This window comes from Bombyx mandarina, chromosome 11 (assembly GCF_030267445.1).
Source record: "Bombyx mandarina strain Sakado chromosome 11, ASM3026744v2".
Taxonomy (NCBI): Eukaryota; Metazoa; Arthropoda; class Insecta; order Lepidoptera; family Bombycidae; genus Bombyx; species Bombyx mandarina.
In genome coordinates, this window is record NC_143218.1 from 8620248 (window position 1) to 8634903 (window position 14656).

A 14656-nucleotide genomic window follows, 5' to 3' on the forward strand; every position below is an offset into this window, starting at 1 on the left:
CTATGGGAGAGGCCTACATCCAGCAGAGGAGAGATACAGGTGATGAAATATTGCATAACATATTTTTGATCGAAACCTTGCCGTCAAAAATTTTAAAGTATTCAAAATATCGGAGATTGTAGCATGTGTAAGTAAAGAAATAATAAACGACGTGTTTTACATCCAGAAACTTGAAAGCCTTCGAAAAAATACTGTATAATGACTTTGACTTCTGCCAGAAAAAAAGTTAATCGACCTATTTTTACCTATGGCATTTTAGCTGTAGATGTCATTTTAGTCGTCATCTTTCATTACGACGGTTTTCAAACATGGCGGCCACCGTCGGTAGGATTTGTGGGGCACGTCTTTTGAAAAAATATGGTCTAGTTTGGCCGCAGGTACTAAAAATGTTCCTCAGAATCCCGTAATTCTCTAAAAGTAATTAGTGCTTACAGTACGATAGACATGTATGTTATCAAATGCGACAAAGTTGAAGTTCGAAGTGTCACTGAAAACTGGTGAATTTATCAATTTATAGTTTTTATCCAGGGTTCATAAGTTTTGATTCAAACGACGCTCTGTATGAAATGAATCCAATTAAATGTTAATATATCCGAGTGTGTAGAAAAAAATTGGATCTAAAAGTGATAACCTATTCTGCATTATGTAACAAGTACATATTAATTCTAATGCTGATCGAACATTGCAGGCTTGTCAGCTGTCCACCAACACTCAAGGATGGACAAAAAACAGAAAAGTGGTAAGTTTTGCTGTAACAAAATTTATTTTCCTACATAATATTAAAGCTACTAGTTTTATGAATTTTGTTTGCTTTTAAACTTTGTATCCTGGAGTTTTTGTGCAATTATCTTTAGTAACGAAGATTAAAAGGATCACTTAAATTAAATGATTTAAAAAAAATGAATTGTCAATAATTACATAAAATATCAAGACTTATCAGTTGATGTTTGCTGATATGAAGAGTAATAATTGATTCATTAGTTAAATATTGCATCTATAAGTTTGATGAAGTCTGAAAAATTTATAATAACTAATTATTAGTAATATTAATGTTGCTAATTTATTACGTATTTGAAATAGCTCTTAAATAACATTAAAATTTTATAAATTTAAAGATATGTATCTGTAATATTAAAGTTGAGTGTCACTTTATACACAAATATGGTTTTATGGAAACTTGACAAAACAGACTAATAATACTACTACTATGCTAAGAGATGGATTTTTTTTTCAAATAATTAACTGACAAGAATAGTTTGGCTAGGTAATTTACTCCACAAGGCTATGCTATTGTTTTTGATAAAAATAAGAGGATAACATCTCTTAAAGAGATTATCTTTTAAAGAGTTTTCCACAGTGGTTTCAATCAACCATTGAAGGAAGGAAGGCCTACAGGTCACGTACCATTTAACTAATATGCTCGTAAAAAAATAATTTACACAAAAAAAGGGATATTAAAGGGTTACAATGTTTCTAATGTGAAACAGTCTTTTTTCCAAACTATGCCATAACTCAGAGAGATAACTACTAAATCCAACAGTTTTTAATGCATTTTGTGCATGTGCTCAAACTCAATCTAATAAACGTATTCCAGTGGCTGTCCACTTTGGGAGTGGTAGGTGGAGGTGTTGGAGCTCTACTTTTTGCCCTTGAGCAGTCTGTGCAGGCATCAGGCTCTGAAGCTCACCCACCTCACAACCCTTGGAATCACAGTGGCTGGTTCAGCTCCCTGGACCACGCTAGGTGAGTTTTCACTCTTAGAGTTAGAACTCTAAGCATTTAAATTCAATTTCAATAATACAACAAAAGTCATGAATAAAATTATAAAGAAAAATTAATTTTTAGATGACCTTTATGATCAAAATCAAGGACGTTCAAAGTCATAATGAATATAAAAATTATGTTTATAAAACATTACTGTAAGAAAAAATACAATTTTCTTGTTTTACTGTATGAAATGGATTGTAATTGTATATACATTAAGCAAAGAAAAACATAATACCTATCAAACATCATTTGTCATAGAACACCTAGTTCCATGTTTGTTACAGTGTCCGTCGGGGTTATGAAGTTTACAAACAAGTCTGCAAGGCATGCCACTCTTTGCAGTACATTGCCTTCAGAAATTTGGTCAATGTCACCCATACTGAAGAGGAGGCTAAGGCTGAAGCTGCTGAGGTGAGTCATCAGTAAATGTTATATATGTCAAATAAAAGTTAAATTTAATCCTGATGCTATGATAATATTATCATAGCATCAGGATGATATTTGACATATAAAAAAATAAAAAAAACAAGGGATCAGTTATGTTTGATGTATTTTATAAACAAAGACTTTCAATAGCATCCCCTTTTTATTACAAGAAGTTAAAGAGAAAATTTACTTTCATATTCATTAGTTATACGTTTGTCCAACATAGTAAGAACATAACTGTCATAGCAGTACAATGTATAATATTTAATTGGTAACTTGAACATTTTCAGGTGATGATTAAAGATGGTCCTGATGAGGAGGGTAACTACTTTGAAAGGCCTGGTAAACTTTCTGACTACCTGCCGTCTCCATACCCCAATGAAAATGCGGCCCGTGCTGCAAACAATGGTATGTGTAGAAAATAATAAAATGCAGCGCAAAATCTTAGTATCATTTGTGAATGGGCCCACAAGAAATCAATGTCATGAAATCCTGTAGGGAAACTAAGTAACCTTGATTCTAAAGGTCTGGGTAGTTAAAATTTTTATTCATTGCCATGCCTCTTACTCTGATGGTAGATGCAGTCATGGGTATTGGTTTGAAAGATGGAAGTCATTATAAAATGAAACTGAGACATCAAACTTACGTCTCAAGGCACATGGCTCCACTTAACACCACTTTCAGTTAATAGATTTACATTAAAATAAATTGCAAAGGTATTATGCATTTGTGTTAAAAACATTTAGTATTATTAGATTTAATGAAATTATTGAAATAGAACAGAAAATTTAACCTGGATTTTAAAGATTAAATTTAAATAATCAAAGTTAATTATTAATTATGCTTGACTCCCTAAATACAAAAACGATAATAATGTTAATTGATATCAGGTGCTTACCCACCGGACTTGTCTCTGATCTGCTCGGGACGTAAGGGCGGCGAAGATTACATCTTCGCGCTACTGACTGGTTACATGGAACCTCCTGCTGGTGTAGTGCTACGTGAGGGACAGAACTACAATCCATACTTCCCAGGAGGTGCCATCTCTATGGCGCAAGTTCTATTTGACGAAGTAAGTTTCATGGATAATTCTAAACTCGTTATATTTGTCCATTGGTGATATTTCATTAACAAACAAAATCAGCCATTTATATAAGAAGAATAGACTGCATTATATATTATTTTCTATACACATACGAGTAATATCAACGCCCTCTCTAAATATTATATTATGTTTTGCAGGCAGCTGAGTACAGTGACGGCACGCCGGCGACTGCGTCACAGCTCGCCAAGGATGTTGCGACTTTCTTGAAATGGTGCTCAGAACCCGAACTGGACGACCGTCGGCAGATGACCATCAAAGCTATCGGCATGTTCTCCATGCTTGCCGCCGTTGTCTACTACTACAAGCGGCACAAGTGGTCCACGCTCAAGTCTAGAAAGCTCGCCTACAAGCCCGTTTCTAAGAAATAAACGCCAACAACTTAAAAGTAGCAAAACAAATGTTTTAGACAATTTTTTTTTCTATAGGCACAGTAACATATTAATTGTTTATAATTAAATTAATTTATTTTATCTACCATCGCGTGTTTACTTTGTTACACGGGGTGGCTTGCTGTGACTTTGTTACCATGCGTGGTCCCGTAGACGCGAAACCGTATTATCTATGTAATTATGTTTATAGCATTTTGCCACTGCGAAGCCGTGGCACAGTCAAATTGTAATGTTAGGTGATCTGTCGGTAACTGTGCTTGTGATTTTCCATGAAAGCTCTTACTGTGAATCAGTGTACAGTTGAATAAATGTGTTAAAATCTATTGATTTCATCTTTTCCTTGACCTTCTCTTCCAAATTATGATGCAGCCCTAATATTATTCTAATGCTCTTAGTGTTCATTTTCAAATGCAGTTGATAATAGGAGGATCAAGTAACTTGATGAATTAATCTTAGCAGTTATTTTACGCGGTATTTGACTTTCTTTTTCTCTCAAGCTATCATCACTAGATGTTTGGATATTATTCCAAATAATTTCTTTGACTATTTTTTAAATTGAACAATTAAACAATCTTCAAAATAATTATTGTATATTCTGTTAAGGAAATTAAACATTTCTATTTTGAAGGTCTTCAATGAGTCGTGGCCTAAACCAGGGGTTTCCAAAGTGGTCAATAACAACAGGAAGTATAATTGTTGTAAAAAAAAAAAAAATACTAAGTCTGTAAACGTGCAGAAGTTCGTACACGATAATGTGTTCGAGTATAAAAGTTTTTCGGGCATACTTTCACCGTATTTATGCGCATACGCGATTCAACACGAGCGAAATCATGATCAAGGACAAAACTTAAAAAATTAAATTCTCAAGTCTGAAATTTGAAGTCGTCGTGGCCTAAAGGATAAGACGTCCGGTGCATTCGTGTAAGCGATACACCGGTGTTCGAATCCCAGCCGGGTACCAATTTTTGTAATGAAATACGTACTCAACAAATGTTCTCGATTGACTTTCACGGTGAAAGAATAACATCGTGTATTAAAAATCAAACCCGAAAAATTATAATTTGCGTAATTACTGGTGGTAGGACCTCTTGTGAGTCCGCCCGGGTGGGTACCACCGCCCTGCCTATTTCTGCCGTGAAGCAGTAATGCGTTTCGGTTTGAAGAGTGAGGCAGCCGTTGTAACTATACTGAGACCTTAAAACTTATATCTCAAGGTGGGTGGCGTATTAACGTTGTAGATGTCTATGAGCTCCAGTAACCACTTAACAACACCAGATGAGCTCTGAGCTCGTCCATCAATCTAAACAATAAAAAAATAAAAAAAACAAATTGTTGTAATTACTGGTGGTGGGGTGTCTTGCAAGGCAGTTATGTACCACCACATTCACCACATTCTATTCCTGATGTGAAGCAGTAATGGATTCCAGTTTGTAGAGTGGGGCAGCCGTTATAGTATACAATTGAGATTTAGACCATGTCTCACGTAGTGATGTCTATGGGCTCCGGTAATCATGTAACACCCGGTGGGCCGTGAGTTCATTCACCCGTCCATGCATGCAATAAAAAAATCAAATTACATGTATGGCTTGTAACAGTGCCACATCCGATTAATTTTATTTTCGTTGTTTCGATGCGCGAATGTCTTGCACAGTCGCCATTTAAATCTAAAAAGTAAATAATACTACTAGGCTAGACGAAGGAGTATCCCTGCAACCTTTCACTTGTATTGGGATACTTGGGGTCGACATTTTGAGCGATGTCCAATTTCGAAGTTATTTGGACGGCAAAGCCAAGCTGGCGTACAAAATGCTAGGCGTCCTGAATAGAGCGAAACGGTACTTCGCCTGGCCTCGCGTGAAGTACTGCTCCCACCTCTGGGCCGGATCTTCCAAATACCAGCTACTTCTATTTGACTCTATAGTGAAGAGGGCTGTTCGGATTGTCGATAATCCCGATCTCACGGATCGTTTGAAACCTCTGGTTCTGCAGAGGGACTTCGGTTCTCGCTGTATTTTGTACCATATGTTTCATGGAGTGGTCTGAGCAATTGGTTGAAATGGTCCCATTATCTAGTTTTTACCATCGCACCGCCCGCTACCGGAGTAGAGTTCATCTATACTACCTGGAGCCACTGCGTTCATCCACATTGCGTTTCCAGAGATTTTGCCACGTACCATCCGACTTTGGAATGAGCTCCCCTCCACGGTGTTTCCCGAGCGCTATGACATTCTTCAAACGAGGCTTGTGGAACGTACTTAACAGTAAGCAGCGCCTTGGCTCTACCCTTGGCATTACTGAAGTCCATGGGCGACGGTAACCACTCACCATCAGGTGGGCCATGTGGCTGTCTGGCTACACGGGCAATAAAAAAAATTTAGGATGTTTCTTATACATCTCCTACCTTTTTTGCTGTTGATGTATAGATTACCTCACTGCTCTTTTGATAGTAAATAATAAAAGCCAGGAAATATAAAATAAAAAACGAGCTTGGTACTTACATACATATCTAAATATTATTCAATACTTAAATATCAAAAATAAAGTCTATTCTAAAAACATCTATACAATGTTTTCACAAACTTTTTCATATATTTTGACACATGTCAATACTTTATTTACAAGATTCAAAATTTAATTACGGTACATACATCCATTGCATTTCTAATTGTGAAACGTTGATAATAGCACATTATTTAATCATCTGTAGGATAGTAAGGAAATGCGACCCTAGAAACTCATGTAATAAACTGGAATAGTGTTGCTGCAAGAAACTGACATTTATTAGAATAACATTTTTTTTTACTTTCAATACACAACTTTGACATAAGGTAAGCTCTCAGATGACGCATCAAATTTATTGAATTATATATGGATGTTGTCAAAGACAATTCGTTTTGTAGTTCAGGTAATAATGGCTTTTAGGTTTTTTTTTCTTTCAATAAATTCACTAAAAAATTAATGTAAATAACAATCAAAATTTGTGACTAACTAATATTTTATGGTCATATTTGAGATACTAAACACTAGAGTATTCAAAACACAAGTTTCGCTACAGTGCCATGCTTTCAGTGGAGGTAGTGAGGAATATGCTTAAATTTATATGCATTTTAGAACCTCACCTCAAGTTATTTTATTATTTTATCAAACCTATTATGCCAAAGTCCTTAAGGTCTTCTTGTTTCTCTAAAATCAATCCCTTTTCGTTTGCTAAATGCAAAATTGAAAGTAAAGCTAATGGTACACTTAATGATTCTCTCATATTCGGCGTCAGTTTGCTCGGAAGTCTGGAATAAATCGAGAAGAATGACGTTTCCGTGACCTCGTCTTTGGAACCTTCTGGAGTTTTTTCAGTGAGCATCTTCCACGTACAGTTTTTCAATTGTTTCATGTCGACCTTTTTCGCCCGCATCGCGTATGGTATGAATATTTTGGCCACCTGTTGGAATACGGATGTAGAACATTATTTAGTTCATTGTAATTCTGTGTTAATGAATTTAGTATAAATTATATGTTTGTCAGTATATACAAATTAATAATTAAATTAATAATAAATATATAATTTTAATTACATTAATAATAAATAAGTTAATTAGTAATTAATTTTAATTAGTATTTTTTTTATTGCCCTTGTAGGCAGACGATCATATGGCCCACCTGATGGTGAGTGGTTACCGTCGCCCATGGACTTCAGCAATGCCAGGGGCAGAGCCAAGCCGCTGCCTACCTAATAATTAAACTTTTGTCAGTTTAATGATAGTTTTTGCTTGAATTCTGTAAATTTTTTGATATTCAACTTGGTAACCTTAGTAGTTATATACTTGTGTATGAGTAAATCTAAAACTACATCAAGATGAAATTATTTGGTTTTGTTACAAATATTGTAAACACATACAAGACTAACTCATATCCAACTGGGAATGAAACCTGTACACTGTCGTAGATCAATCGGGATCAATAATGTGACGATCGAACTTACTTTTGTTGGTGGTTCGAGCATGTCCCCGATATCTTCGAGCTCTACGGCTTTGACTTGTTCGTGCAGGTCGCCGGCGGCCGTGGCGTCCTCGTTGCCCCACTCCTCAGCATCCTTACAGAAACAACAACTTATGTTATGTTTGTGATATTGCTTTTCAAGTATTACTTTTTTAACGACAGAATACGGTAGTATGTTTAATTGTTTTTAAAACTGATTAGATTAGGTAAACAATATTAAGAAGTACAACTAACAATCTTAACGAATACAACTTTTATACATACAATAAAATATCAATAATAGATGTCATTAGATTTATCGGTCAAATTGTTTATTATGAGTATCGCACGACCTCAATCAGTTGATTATTATTGTAATTAGTTGAGAAAAACAGCATCAACTGCGAGTTTCTAACATCACTGACTGGGAGAATATAGGATTGTAGAATTGTGAATGTACTCACCGGCGGTATGTTGGGGCAATATGAGGCATCATTTTCATTATTGTAATCGTAGTCGCGCACCTCCTCGACCGTGACGGGCTCCTCGGGCTTGCTGTGTTCGTTGTCACGTTTCCGCGACATCGTCACTTTACGCAGTAAAAATAATTTGCAGAAGTGCGATTCGTCCAGACCTCTGCGCAAAGAATGGATTAAATAGAACTCGAAACTATCTTAGGTGCTGCTGACCTGTGTGCTTAGTGCGAGTTTTTTAACGTCCTCGATAGCGTTAAAGTTAACTCAAATTTTTATGCAGCGCCCTTAGCGCCAAACGTAGGCAAACGTTCCAACTCCATACAAATTTTTGTAATTGGTCCTACGAAATTACTAACTTCTGATTTCGACAGAAGAGTAAACATGTTGTGGGGACCACATCTAAGGGGTAAAGACAAGAAGGAACATATAATAAAAGGGAAAATATTACAGTTTGATATTATCATTAAAGAATTTCCAACATTTCGAAAACTTTAGTTTTCATGGTTACCGACGAATTCGTCATTAGTTTAGAATTGCATTAAAGTTTAATAACTTTTTATATATATATTTAAGATGTTTTTGTACATAGACAGTACTAATAGTATCCTGAAGCCTGACAATAAAAAACACTCTACCTATCAATAGGAGTTTTAAAGTTGGTCTCGTTCCACGTGTGTCCCGTGGCGAGCGTCTTCCTGCTGATCATGATCTTGGCCGGCTGGATGGGCTCGTAGTCCCCGACGGGCGCGGACCGGCAGTCGAACGTGAGTCCCGCGCCTTCGAAATCTAACTGCCGCTTCGTCCGCGCCGGCTTCTTGTTGCCGTCCGCCATCAGCCGCCCGCCCATCGATTGCGTTCGCTCGGAAAGCTTTGAAGCTGTACAGTCAATGTCAAAATATGATTAATTATGTCAGCTACCTACGTTAAATGCAGATTGTGAGAAAGTTAATGTTCCGATTTTATTTAATTAAAATTATTTATTTGTTTTTAAACTAAATAAAGTGACAGTTTATCAAAGTAAACAGAAGATTTTAAATGTTTAAGACGGCCATTAGTTTGGTAGCTAAACGAAATGCAGCACGATTCCCGAGAGATGGCAGCACCATTGCGGTATCGTCTGAACTCTGTTAACTTCGATGACTGCTACGACAGGACCGTTGGTCTACCGAGCAATATCACCCGCTCAGTGGAAGATCTTTTCTCCATCGTTAAGCCTTTCCACATAGTCACCGTCACTCATGGACGTCAGAAATGCCAGGGGCACCCTCTGTGCACCTCGTGATGAACTGACAATTTCGGTGATGTAATATTAAAATTTTCATTCCCGATCCTGCGGAAAGAATGGAAAGCAGTCGACGTCGCCCCAAACACGTCATTTCGGATCCTCCCGATCCACTAACGGTGCTTTTAGGAAACCCAAGCACCGGTCACCGTTCTCTTAACCTTAATTAACCCACAGACACAGCCCACTGAGTTTCTCGCCGGATCTTCTCAGGGGGTCGCGTTTCCAATCCAGTGGTAGATTCTGCGAAGCACGGCTCTTGCTAGGGTTCGTGTTAGCAACTTCGTCAGGTTTGAGCCCCGTGAGCTCACCTACTAGTTAAGGTTCCGCTGAAATAGCCTCTCAAGGCTATCAGCTTAGGTAGGAAAAAAAAAAAGCTATGATAGAGCCTAGCCGATGGACGCGTGTAGACGCTATCACACTTACCAGTCAGCCTTCTTAAAGAGCGGTGCCTCCGTCGTAAGAACTGCCATTCTAAATTGTTCTAAGACAACAAACGTGACTGGTGTACTCATTAATTCTCTTAGCAACCTATTCGCCCTTACGATGTCTGCCGATAAATTGTGTTAATAAATGTGGCTTCTCCGACATATATTTATTCACTATTTAGTGAATTGAATGTACGCACTTTTTTTCTATCTAAGCTGATAGCCTTGAGAGGCTATATCAGCGTCGCCTGAACTAGTAGGTGAGCTCCACGGGGTTCAAACCTGATGACGTTACTTACACGAACCCTAGCAAGAGCCGGGCTTCGCAGAATCTACCACCGGATCGGAAACGCGACCCACTGAGAAGATCCGGCGAGAAACTCAGTAGGCTGTGTCTGAGGGTTAGGATTATGGCCTGTGTGAAGGTAGCCTTATATAAAAATTAAGAACCTCTGTTGTTTTTGAGTCTCCAGTGCGCGGGCCCCGCCCACGCGGCGGCCAGGGAGCAGTAGGAGTACTCGAGGCGCGCGTGGTGCGGCGCGGAGGGGCGCGCGTCGGCCAGGCGGGGCGCGGGGAGGGCCACGCGCGCCACGCACGCCGCCACGGCCGCGTCCGCCTCCTCGCCGCTCTCCACGCCTCCCAGCGGCTCCTCGTCTGCAAACGTTAACCTTTACTCGTAAAAAGCATCGATCTTTTTTTTTACTTATGTGGGTGAACAAGCTCACATCCCATAGACACCTATAACATAAATGCGACAACCACCTTGAGATATAAGTTTTAAGGTCTCAATATGGTTACAACGGCTGCCCCACGGTTCAAACCGAAACGCATTACTGCTTCACGGCAGAAATAGACAGGATGATGGTACCTACCCGTGCGGACTTACAAGGTGTTGTTAAAAAACAACATTTATTGTACAGTTTGCAAAACTCACCATACAAATCATTGTGTAAGTCATCCTGAGGTATCGGCTCCACTTCAGCATTGACATCAAAAGCCAAGGCTTGCTGTGATAGATTCAATCTGTTCTCTTCCACCCAATTTGTCACTCTGTTTTCCCCACTACAAAATTTATAAGAATTATTTTAACCATACCCATAACATAACCATATATGAGTCGACTAGTATCAAAGCCGGCAATGTAACTTTTGGACAATTACTGGTAAATCAGAAAAACGAATTATTGACTTTGTATTCCATTGGCAGTCACAAAACTCTTCTGAACGACATCTTAGATAAATAACAGGTTAAGTATATGCAGGTTTTGAACCGTATTCTTTGAAGGAGACAATTATATTCAAATCAATCTGTATTGACATATCAATAACATTTTTTTATCCAAATGCACAGATTGCCACCTTTGATAATAGACGACTCATATATAAAACCACATTTTTTATTTTTATGGAATCTACTTCTATTAAAACAATCAATAAATTAATGTTAAAAAACTAAATTATAATTTTGCACAACACATATGATGCGTAGCTAATCATTCTGTATCAGTGTCTGATACCTACACTTTGGTATTTGTAGATTTCATCCTTAAAACATGTCAAGCAAAATAAAGTTGCATTCACAAAAATTGTTCTTATAAAATTGTTATATTAAAGCCCAGCATTGGATACTATACCCCAATGTATAAAATAAATAAAAATAAGCGCCGAGACACCATGCGCGCGCTCGACCATGAGATGTCTGATAAATTTAGATTTAGAATTGTATCCCTTGTGTTGGTTGGAACTTTTAGAAAATGTTTCATTCAGCATATTTATTATGGCACTAACTTGTCTTCGGTATCCGGATCCCAGTTGCTTATAGAGAAGCCCGTGAAAGGCTCACATAATGCATCCGTTTCTAAAAATGGCGGCAGTAACTTTACGGCGAGGGTGATGCGGTGTGACAAGTCTAACTCTTCAGGGATGTTCTCCTTGACAGGTTCTAAAAACTTGGTGTCGGTCCTGCATAATGAAACAAACAAATCTTGCATGGGCTACCAAAAAATGATACATCACTTTAAGTTCTTGTTTGAATATTATTTGGCTACTATATGAGTTTTTATTTGCAATGAAGAGTAATTAAGTAATTAAAGATATATAATTTCTTTTACATTGGATGAATCAATTTTTACTTTTTTACTTAAAATTAGGCTGTTGGAATATTTTTTTAAATACTTCAATTACTATACAACAAAACCATGTTAAGCATTTTGATTTTTACATTAATGAGAATTAGTCAAACACAATGATCAACTCCTTCCATTACTCTTACCTCAGTATAAGCGCTAGAGTTTTGTCATGAATTGGTAATGTAGCATTGAATGCTCTATTTGATGATGTGACATCTCCTGTAGTTGCGGCCAGCCTCTCAAAAAATGGATCTATATAAAACAAACTGTTTTTAAAAAAAAATTACAAACCATTTTTTATCAGCACCCATGAGCCTATTAGAGAAAGAATATTTAAAATTGTAATTAGTGTTTATCTTGACACCTGTGTTCATCATAGTGGCTTATAAGGTCTAATCACTCATTAAGAATAAAATTGTAGCATATGAGATTAAATTCAACAATTCTAGGATAAATGGAATTTAGATAATTGAAATTATATGTAGATACAGTATTAAAATTTTATTTTATTAACTCATAGGTTCATTAATTACGTTTTTGTTGTATGTTTGATAATATGCATATGGATAGCCTTCTGGAACGCACGGGGATAGCATGTAGGTTACAAACTTACCTATACAGTCATTTATGTCGAAATCACCATTAAAAACTTCTGGATTTGCTGCTATCGCTCCTTTAGATCGTTTCTTTTTTTTCTTAATGGGTGCAGCATTCACATCTCCATCTAATGCACCTTCGTCTTGTATATTTTCATCATCCTTTTTGCCTCTTTTTGACTGGAATAAAGATGTTATTGCATAATTGTAATTAATTTTACAGTAGTAGTTTATCATTTCCACCAATAACAGTAAATGAGAAATTCATTTGGTTGAGAACAAGGTGGAAGGACTACTGGATTGAATTTAGTATCTTTCGAATCAAATATTTAGGTCACAGAGCTAGTTGTGATGATGGTATGAAGTCACTTTTAGAAAATACCCTAAATACCTTAAAACGGTCCAGACCAGGTGCAGGATGACAATGGGAACTATACATTTAATGTCAGTCAAGAGTAAAAATAGTATTAGTAAACAGTGGTTTACCTGAGCAGCTTTAATTAAACCACCAGCCATTTTAAGTACATCATAATGCACGGCATCAACTCTGAATGAGTATATTCTAGCAGAAGCATCAACCACAGTGGAAGCAGTTTGCAAGTTATCCATACGAGCATCGTGACGTCGAAGCATGGAAGTCATAAAATCTATCAATTGTAGATTCCATGCATTGTCTTTTGTTATTTTCTGTGAAACAAAGAAAATCGTTGAGAAAACTTTATAAATAATCAATAAATATATTTAATTTTATTAAGAAACCAAATTAGCAGTAATCTTACAATAAATTTTCATCACTTTAGAATTTTATTTCAACTCAACTAAAGCAAATATATTTTACACTTACCACGGTAATAACTCAATTCTGAATAATAAATATGAGAAGGTAACATAAATGTGAGAAGGTTTTTGAACTGTTATTTTAATTCCTTAGAATATATTATTTCATCAATTAGTTGTCAGCAAACTTACATTTTCTGCATAAAGTTTAAGGCAACCTTGGAAATGCTCTTTCTGTGGTGATGAAGACATAGTCTCCCTTCCACGACGTGGAGATGCCTGTGGGGTAGATGCAACCACGCGATCTGATGCCACAAGTGATGACCTTTCAGCATCATCATCATTGCACTCCTAGTTATTAACAAAGATTATATTACGGAAAAAATATTTTTTATACTTTTAGACCAAATATATGTTTTAAAACTTTAATAATTACAACATTAATTTACTTTTAAATTTGATAAATTAAGTACATTCTTATATAGCGTGAGGAAGAGGTTGTGGGGAAGGTATTCCTAGACTTGTAATGATAAACTTAATCTAGAAAACAAAATATATTTGCAATCAAAATTGCTACATCATTGGACAATTTTTTGATTATTCAGACATGCAGAAAACTTGTTATTTTATGGTTGGTGTATTAACAATCAAAAATTCATATTACTTATTAAAAACCAAATTTAATAGAATGTGACAAGAATAAAAAAAATATATAGTTCTAAGCTTGTCCTCTGTAATTTTTAAAACTAATCCACGATTTAAAATACAGCCACTGCCTTTAAATAATTGAAGCATTCATATTTGCTCACCTCATTTCTTGAATTGGCCACTCTATTTTGAGGTATCAAACTACGTCTTCTAATTGAAGTGTTACTGCTCCCGCCAATACTAATCCTGGATAAGGCAGGCGTTGAAGTTAAAGGATTTTCCATCATTTTCCACTTCAATCGTCTTGAGTTATATTCGTATTTTTCGATTATAATTACACAAGTATATTACAAAAACAAACATAAAGTGAAATTTGTATTCAACTAACACGAAAAAGAAAGAATTACAAACTCAACGGACATTTGGAAATTTAAACAAATTGTTTGGTAAGAGTATTTTGAAGTTTGCGGTTTTGACAATAATGATCTTTTTTTTTAGACAGAAAAAATTAAGGGCTCATACAATACAGCCAAAACTTTATATTATTTTGGGACAACGTTTATTCAGTGTGGTCAGGCCTTACAAGATGGATCGACAACCTGTTGGAATTTTGTTATGGGAATCCGTTAGATGCAGGTAGTGCAGAGCTGAACATTATGGTG

At 36.4% G+C, this 14656-nt stretch overlaps 2 protein-coding genes across 2 annotated transcripts; one reads left to right on the top strand and one right to left on the bottom strand.

Annotated features, from left to right (window-relative positions):
- Nucleotides 1-243: 243 nt before the first annotated feature.
- On the top strand, nt 244-4010 carry Cyt-c1 (Cytochrome c1). Its single transcript, XM_089730858.1, has 7 exons — nt 244-377; nt 689-739; nt 1595-1743; nt 2052-2178; nt 2484-2601; nt 3084-3265; nt 3436-4010. The coding sequence occupies exons 1-7, from the start codon at nt 309-311 to the stop codon at nt 3664-3666; spliced, it is 927 nt and encodes a 308-aa protein (XP_089586984.1). The 5' UTR covers nt 244-308; the 3' UTR covers nt 3667-4010.
- A 2164-nt stretch (nt 4011-6174) lies between these two features.
- On the bottom strand, nt 6175-14551 carry barr (non-SMC condensin I complex subunit H). The gene is made up of 12 exons (XM_028173315.2): nt 14156-14551; nt 13539-13697; nt 13056-13256; nt 12587-12749; nt 12117-12225; nt 11633-11806; nt 10780-10907; nt 10296-10499; nt 8771-9011; nt 8124-8295; nt 7664-7774; nt 6175-7123 (listed from the first exon to the last, which is right to left on the bottom strand). Exons 1-12 carry the CDS (start codon nt 14279-14281, stop codon nt 6821-6823), a joined length of 2091 nt encoding a protein of 696 aa, XP_028029116.2. The 5' UTR covers nt 14282-14551; the 3' UTR covers nt 6175-6820.
- Between the last annotated feature and the right edge of the window lie 105 nt (nt 14552-14656).

Coding starts and splice junctions, on each gene's coding strand:
- Cyt-c1 (XM_089730858.1), top strand. CDS start 309: ATGGCGGCCACCGTCGGTAGGATTTGTGGGGCACGTCTTTTGAAAAAA. Junction 2,602..3,083: donor GGCCCGTGCTGCAAACAATG/GTATGTGTAGAA, acceptor AATTGATATCAG/GTGCTTACCCACCGGACTTG. Junction 3,266..3,435: donor CGCAAGTTCTATTTGACGAA/GTAAGTTTCATG, acceptor TATGTTTTGCAG/GCAGCTGAGTACAGTGACGG.
- barr (XM_028173315.2), bottom strand. CDS start 14,281: ATGATGGAAAATCCTTTAACTTCAACGCCTGCCTTATCCAGGATTAGT. Junction 13,698..14,155: donor TGGCCAATTCAAGAAATGAG/GTGAGCAAATAT, acceptor GTTAATAACTAG/GAGTGCAATGATGATGATGC. Junction 12,226..12,586: donor CGACATAAATGACTGTATAG/GTAAGTTTGTAA, acceptor TGTTTTATATAG/ATCCATTTTTTGAGAGGCTG.